This window comes from Colius striatus, chromosome 25 (genome assembly GCF_028858725.1).
Source record: "Colius striatus isolate bColStr4 chromosome 25, bColStr4.1.hap1, whole genome shotgun sequence".
Classification (NCBI taxonomy): domain Eukaryota; kingdom Metazoa; phylum Chordata; class Aves; order Coliiformes; family Coliidae; genus Colius; species Colius striatus.
Window position 1 is genome coordinate 2,932,232 of NC_084783.1, and position 7,678 is coordinate 2,939,909.

At 67.3% G+C, this 7,678-nt stretch overlaps 1 protein-coding gene across 1 annotated transcript; it reads left to right on the forward strand.

Moving 5' to 3' along the window:
• Nucleotides 1-1,130: 1,130 nt before the first annotated feature.
• Nucleotides 1,131-3,050, forward strand: RPS15 (ribosomal protein S15). The gene is made up of 4 exons (XM_062015148.1): nt 1,131-1,209; nt 1,630-1,715; nt 1,861-2,095; nt 2,878-3,050. The coding sequence occupies exons 1-4, from the start codon at nt 1,207-1,209 to the stop codon at nt 2,989-2,991; spliced, it is 438 nt and encodes a 145-aa protein (XP_061871132.1). The 5' UTR covers nt 1,131-1,206; the 3' UTR covers nt 2,992-3,050.
• Nucleotides 3,051-7,678: the final 4,628 nt, after the last annotated feature.

A 7,678-nucleotide genomic window follows, 5' to 3' on the forward strand; every position in this document is an offset into this window, starting at 1 on the left:
TTTTTTTCTCCCCCCCTCCCCTCGTTTTGACAAAAGGAGCTTCTTGTTGAACTTGTGATGAGGATTCAGTTGACAGCCTCAAATCACGTGTCAGATGCTCAGTGTACAGGCTTAGCTGTGGAATTGAGCCAGCAGTTCCTCACACCCACTCCCCCTTTGCCCTCTGTGGCAGAGGAGCAGGGTGGCACGGTGCCATTTGCTTTGCAGGCTGAGGAGTCACCATGGCCAGCTTTGGCTTTGACCTGGCTCAGGCTGCATGTGGCTCAGGACTCTTGCATCGACTCTCCTCAACCTCTGGCCAGAGATGCCTGTGTGTGCTGCTCTTCATCTGACCTTGAGGCTGTTCAAGCACTGTGAGAATGGCTTGTTGCACATCAAGGGCATGAAGAACAGGAGGGGATGGGGAGCCATTGCTGCTCTGCTGCCTTTCCCACTCAGAGAAAACACTTTGGAGGTGGATCCTTTCTGTGCAGAACCAGCTGGGCCAGGTTAGCACAGACCATTACATCCACTCCAAACTCATCCTGCCCTGTGCTGCTCAGCCCCACCCCAGCTCAGCGCTGGATGTGCCTCTGTGAGCCGCAGCCTGAGGCTTTTGGGGGCAGGGAGGAGACAGCCCAGTGCTGGTGTGGGCTTGCAGGCTTAGCATTGCCATGCCTTCTTGTTCAAACCTCCTTGGGAAAAGCAAAACTGCTGCTGTGAGAAACACGAAGGCAGGGAAAGGTGCTTGGTGCCCATCCCCTGTGTCAGCCAGACCCGTGTGTGGCTGCAGCACCCAGCTGCCGTGCTCTGAGGGTGATTGGGACATCCAGCTATCCCTCACTGCTGTGGCTGTGCCCCCCTTGTGCCAGGAGCAGCTCTGTCCCCGTGCCCTGGGCTCCCCTCCTGCCCCACACTTGGGGGTCTCCACCCGCCCCAGGGGTGGAGGAGCAGGGTTGGGAGGTAGGAGGAGAGTGTGTGCATCACACACGGGCTTCTCGTTCCCCCGTGAGCGGTTCTGTGCGCCCTTGCTGCCCAGCCGAGCCCCGCCGTGCCGCCCGCCCACCGCCCCGTCCCCCCGTTCCTGCGGGCGCGGCGCCTTTAAGGGCGGAGAGGGCAGCCGCGCTGCTGGGGGCGGGGCTTCCCGCCACTTCCGCCCGCCGCCGCTCTCGCGAGATCCGTCGCTTCCGGCCCAAGCGCGGCCCTTTCCGACGAGACCCGGCCAAGATGGTGGGTGCGGGCGGCGGTACCGGCGCTTCCCATCGGGCTCCATCCTCTGCGGCTGCGGCCGCCCGGGACCCCGCACCGCCGCTACCACCGAGTGCGGCGCGGCCGCTTCCCTGGGAGCCGAGGCCTGGCCTCCCGCGGGCCCTGGCGGGGCCGAGGCTGCCGCAGCCGCGCTAGGCCTCAGCGCGGCGGGACCCTGGTGCCTCAGGGCTGCGCCCGGCGGGGGGAGGGAGCGGAGAGGCGCTCTGCGGTCCGGGGGCTTGCGGGGATCCTCCAGGGTGCGGGGGCTTGCGGGGGACCCTCCGGGCTGCGGGTGGGCCGCCGGGCTCGGTGTCTCGCCGTCTCGGCGCAGTCCCGGCTGCGGGAGGGGTGAAGGCGGGTCCGGGCAGCCCTGACACCCGTCCCTGGCGCTCCCGGCTGCAGGCGGAGGTGGAGCAGAAGAAGAAACGGACCTTCCGAAAATTCACCTATCGAGGAGTGGATCTGGACCAGCTCCTCGACATGTCCTAGTAAGAGCGAGCAGCGGGGTCGGGGCTGGGGGCGGCGGTTCGGGGGCAGAGCGCGGTGTGGGCGGTTCTGCGACTTCGGGTCGGGCCCGTCCGATGTGCCGGGGTGGGGTGAGCTCCAGGCTGAGCCTCGGTGTCTCCGTCGCAGCGAGCAGCTGATGCAGCTGTACAGCGCCCGGCAGCGCCGGCGTCTCAACCGCGGGCTGCGCCGCAAGCAGCACTCGCTCCTCAAGCGCCTGCGGAAGGCCAAGAAGGAGGCACCACCCATGGAGAAACCCGAGGTGGTGAAGACTCATCTGAGGGACATGATCATCCTCCCGGAGATGGTGGGCAGCATGGTCGGCGTCTACAACGGCAAAACCTTCAACCAGGTGGAGATCAAGGTGAGGCATCACGGCAGCTGGGGCCTGGCCTGTGGCTCAGCAGGGTCAGGGCTGGAGAACAGAAGGCTCAGGGGAGACCTTCTCACTCTACAACTACCTGCAAGGAAGCTGCAGTGAGGTGGGGTGGGTCTGTTCTCCCTGGGAACAAGCAACAGAACAAGAGGAAACAGCCTCAAGTGTCACCAGGGGAGGTTGAGGCTGGATGTGAGGAGGAATTGCTTTGCTGCCAGGGTTGTCAGGCATTGGAGCAGCTGCCCAGGGGGGTGTCACCGTCCCTGGAGGGGTTTCAGAGCTGGGTGGGTGTTGCACTGAGAGCAATGGGCTGGGACAGAGGCTGGATGATCTTAAAGGTCTGTTTCAGCTGAAATGATTGTAAAGCTGCTGCTTGGAGCTGAGCTGGCCCTGAGGGACACACAGAAGTGCCCATGTGGGGCTGGGCTGTGAGGTTGGGAGGGTCGGGAGCTGTGCTCAGCCCTGGTGCTCTGGTTCCACATGAGAGGCTTGTGGGGGGTGTCACAACCTGCAGGGTGCTGGGAATTGATACCACTGGTGGTATTAAATGACGTTCTCTCCTTGTACCTGGTGTGAAACCCAACCCAGAGGTGACAGGGACAGTTTCTGGTGCTCATGTGTCCCATTCTCTGGGAGGCCCAGCGGGGGCTGGGGGAGCCCCTTGTCCTGCTGCACCCCTCGGGCTCCACATGACCCCAGCAGCACCATTTGCTGCTGAGGAGCCTGGGCACAGCCCCCTGGCCCCAGCACAGATCCCGTCTGTCTTGCAGCCCGAGATGATCGGTCACTACCTGGGCGAGTTCTCCATCACATACAAGCCAGTGAAGCACGGCCGGCCTGGCATCGGGGCCACCCACTCCTCCCGCTTCATCCCGCTCAAGTGAGGGCTGGGACACTGCCAGGAGCCTTTGCCACCTGTAAATAAAGAGATTTCTTTCTCCCACCCCCTTCTCTCCATCCTCACGAGGCTCAGGTGCTGCATTCTTGGGGCTTCATCATGGTTTGGGGTCTTCTGGATGCAAACTCTCCTCTGAAGTGGTGCCAGGGGGTGGAAGGGCATCCATGTGCTCTCCAGGGAGGGGGAAAGGGCACATCAGCATGTTCATGTCCTCTGCAGCGTTTTGGGTGATACTTTTGTCACCTGGGAAGGTGATGAAGATGGTGAAGGGAGGGATGGGCACCTTCCTGGGGCAACCCCTCTCCAAGGGGGAGCTTCTGAGAGCCTTGCACAGGGCACCAAAATCCCAAATGGATCCTTTCTCATCCTAAATTGGGGATCCCAAAGGTGTTGGGGGGTGGTGTTTGGCTGGGGGACCTGAGCTGGGCCAGGCTGAGCCTGAGGGAGCTGGGCTGGTGCCCACTGCCTGAGCCAAGCCACTGTGGGTCTGGGGCACAAGGAGGTGGCTGCAGCTCAGCAAAAGCCCCTGGGCCATGTCCCCAGCCCCTGTGGCAGTGAGGGGCTGTGGCAGCACCATGCTCTGAGGGGCTGTTTATCCCCTGGCTTGGCACAAACTGCTGGGGAAACCACACGGGCTCAGGGCCATGGCCCCACAGTGCCAGAGGAGGAAAATGTGCCCATGGTCTCATCTGGATTATACTGGGATCCAAGAGCTGCACCTGCAAGTCCCTCAGCACCCTGATCCGGATGGGCCCTGGGGACACGCCAGGCTCGCAGCTCATCCCTGCCACCAGCCCTGAGTGTGTTGGGGGGTCTGGTCAGGCCCTTGGGGTCCCAGCACCCCCCACCCCTCCCTGGTGCCCCGGGGCAGGGTTCTGGTCCCTGTCACTGCTCTCAGCATCCCTTTTGTTCAAACAACGTGACCTTGAGGGTCCTTGTGCCACGCTGCTGGCGATGGGGGACAGGGCAGGGGGTCACCTGCCTGCTCGAGGCCGCGTGTGCCCCCTCAGCCCCCCAACTCTGAGCCCCCCCAGCCCCCACCGGGGCACGGCCACAGCTGCAGGATCAGGCCCAGGGCTGGGGGGGCTCAGCCGAGGGGGACAACACGCTGATGTCCCGGGGGTCCTGCTTGTCCCGGGGTGCTCGGCACCGCACCGGGCCGGGGCCCGTGACAGCTCCCGGTGATTCGGGGGGGATCTGGCCCCTGGAGCGGGACGGGGCAGATGCTGCAGCCCGCAGCGCTGTGGGGGCGGCTGGAAAAGAGGCGGGGGCTTGGGGAGGGGGATGGAGACCTTCGGGGGCAGCAGGGGGTCCCTTCTCGTCCTCGCCCGGCTCAGCCCCGGTGGGCGCGGGGACCCCCCCGGTTCCGCCCTTCCACGGCGGCGGCGCCGCTGGAAAATCCCGTCCGGGAGCGGGGGGGGGGGGGGTGGGGGCGGGATGCGGCTGCTCGGGGCCGCGCCGGCTCCGCGCTCAGCTCCGCAACGCCGCCGCCGGGGATGAGGTACGGCCGCACCTGCCCCTCGCCCCCCTCCGCGACCCCCCCGGGCACCCCCCCGGCCGAGCCTCGAGCCCCGGGGTCCCATCGGCTCCGGCCGCCACGGTCGGTGGGGATGGGGGAACGCGGAGGGGCTGCGGGGCGGAGGATGGGGGGGCTCCTCCCGAGCCGGGGGTTCGGGCTGCTGGATGCGGGGCCGGGTTGCGGGGGGCTGGATGCGGCCGGGGGGGGTCTCGCTCTGTTCCCCCCTTCCCCGGGCGGAGAGACCCCCGGCCCCGGCTGCGCTGGATGTGCCGTCACGCGGCGGGCGCGGCTCCGTCCCGGGGGATCGGGCGGATCGGGGGTGACATCAGGGATCTGGGGGTCCGGGGGGAGTCGGGCGGAACTGAGCCCCGCGTCCCGCAGCCCCGGCGGCGGGGACAAAGGCCGGACAATGGCGGGGCTCCCCAGGCGGGGGGGGCAGCGCCGACCGTCCCCATCCCCACCCCAAGGGCAGGGCGATGTGGGGGCTCCGGGGCTCTCGGCTTGGGGGGTCCCCGCAGGGCTGGCAGCATCTCCCCCCGCCCCACTCCCGGTCCCAGAGGGTTGGGTCTGAGCCCCGGACCTGAAGCCCCAAACCCACCTCCCAAATCCGCATCTCAAACCTGCCCCTTCCCCCCCAACCTGCCCCTCAGAAAGCGTCTGCTCAACCCCACCCGGGGCTGGGGGACCCCCCGGGTGCCGCTGCGGTGTCCCCGGGCAGGGGGCGTCCCCAACCCCCCGGCTGCAGGGTGGGTGCTGCCTTGGACACAGGCTGCCGACCTCCTGCCCTCCCCAGTGCCCATCCTGCCCTCGTCTGGGCTGTGGGGCCGGCCCTGGGGGTCCCTGCATGGGACTGTCTGTACTGGAGGTGCTGGAGACCCCCCAGTACCCCGCCGGGGACCTGCCAGGACCCCAAGTTTGCCCCAAGGCCGTCGTGTGTGTGTGTGGGAGCAGCAGAGCGGGGCCGTGGGAGGGTCCTGGGTGCTGCAGGGGGGTGGACCCGCTCCCGTGTGTGCCCCGAGGATGCCCCCGCGGCTGCCCCTGCACGCGGCTGCGCAGCCCAGCAGGAGCTGGGGGGCTGCAGGAGGGTCGGCCCGGTGCTCCCTGGGGAGGGGTTTGCTGTGGTTGGGGGTCCCCGGGGCCGGGTCAATCAGCAGGAGCTGGTGACAACACGCTGTTTGTTTAACGTCCCGGGGGGCTCTGAGAGGGCCTCAGATGTGGCTTCTCAGATGAGGCAGCTGCGCTCGGCTGATGCTGCAGCGCCGGGGCCATCCCTGGTCCCTGCCCCTGTCCCCATCCCTGTGACACGGCCAAGCTGGAGGGAGCTGAGGGTGTGAGAAGATGCGGTGCAGTGGGTGCAGGGTCCCCCAGCCCTGCCCTGCTCTGCCCAGGCCGAGGTGGCTCTGCCCAAGGCGGTGACGGGCTGTGGCAGCGTGGTGGGAAAGGCTGGTGCAGTGGGCGAGGACGGGGCAGCAGCGGGGGCCACAGGGAGCAGTGGGTGCTGTGGGGAGCTGTGGGTGCTGTGGGGAGCTGTGGGTGCTGTGGGGAGTGGTGGGTGCTGTGAGGAGGGAGCACAGTGTGGGGGACAGGGAATGGGGGAGGACAAGGCAGAGCAGATGCTGCTTCTCCACCCACAGCTCTGCTGCAGCATTTGCCTCCCCGGGACCTCACCAGCTGGATCCAGGCCCCGCAGTGGCCTTGGGCAGTGCCAGGGTGCCCCGAGCAGTGAGTGGCATCTCTTGTGTGCCAGAGGAGATGTGTCCCAGGGCAGCCACTGCATCCCCCCGGGCTGTGCCCACGCAGCCCATGGCGCTGCCGGCGATCCAGCCCTGCAGCGCTGACCCCCCGGGCAGCCCACGGCAGGGAGGGGACGCCGGGTCTCCTGGGACAGTGACCGTCACAGCACGGGCTGTGGCAGTGGAGCTGCACCGCTGTTAGCGCAGCCCCGGCCCTCCCCTTCCCCGTTGTGTCTAGACGCTTCGCAAATGCAGGTGCGGCCGCGGCGGCCCCTCCCCGCCGGCTGCGGATCCCAGCGCCGCTGCGTGCGGCCCTTCTGCCGGGGCACCGGGCGGCCAGAGCTCAGACAACCCCCCCATCGACCCCCCAGCCCTCCCAAGGGCAGGAGCTGAGAGGAGGCTGGTGGTGTGGGCTGCTCCAGCGCTGCAGCTGCACTGACAGCCGCCCCCAGAGCTGGGGAGCGTCCCCCAGGCTGCCCACCGCCCCACTGAAAGATTGCAGCATCCCTCAGGCTCCTCCAGCCGCTGTCAGCCCCAGCAGCAGCAAACCGAAGCTGTCACCGCAGAGCTGTGGGGATGGGGGTCCTGGGGTGGGGAACAGCTTCGTGCCTCGGTTCCTCCCCCCAGCGCGGTGCAATGGGGCTGGTGCCGGGTCCTGCCCGGGGTGTCCAGCAGCAGAATGTCCCAGCCCATCCCGAGCTGCTGCAGCATGACACAGCACGTGGGGAGGGCGGCTGGTGCCCCCCTGGGTGGAGGCATCCCACGGGCAGACAGCTTGGGCTGGTGGGGGGTGACGTGTTCCCCTGCAGGTGTGGGACTCCCCGGCCTCATCCCCATCCCACCGTGTCCCACAGCACTGAACCTCCCCCTCCCCGTGTCTGGTGGGTGCTGAGGAAGGGCTGGGCTGGGGACCCGCCTGTGCTGCCCCCATCTGCTGTTGCCATAGCAACGGGAGGCTGTGCTCAGCCCACATCCCTCAGCATCCTCCTGCATCCCCTGTCCCCCTCCTGCATCCTTCATTGTCCATCCTGCACCTGCAGCCTCTGTCCCCATCCCTCATCCCTCATCCCTCAGCGTCCCTCTGCCGCCCACTCCCTTATCCCCATCCTCACCCCCCGCAGCCCCTGCCCAGCCCTCCCGCGGGTTATTTCTCTCCTGGGGGGTTATTTGCTGCCTGAGGTGGGGGATTCTCACCATGGGGGTCTTTGTCTCCTTCCACAAACGTGTCTGGCCCCAGCACAGCGTGGGCAGAGAGGGTGGGGAGGGGGAGGCACATCCTGCAGAGGGTCACAGGCCGGGGCAGGATGAGGGGTTCCCTCAGCTGATGTGGGGTGCAGGGACAAGGAGCAGTGTGAGGTGGGGGCCGAGATGGCTCCTGGGGTGGCAAAGGCATCGTGGGGGCTTCGGGAGGGTGCTGGATC

Excerpts from the sequence above, each read along its gene's own strand:
- RPS15 (XM_062015148.1), top strand. Across the intron at positions 1,716-1,860 it reads CAGCTCCTCGACATGTCCTA|CGAGCAGCTGATGCAGCTGT; the intron begins GTAAGAGCGAGC and ends TCTCCGTCGCAG. Across the intron at positions 2,096-2,877 it reads TCAACCAGGTGGAGATCAAG|CCCGAGATGATCGGTCACTA; the intron begins GTGAGGCATCAC and ends TCTGTCTTGCAG.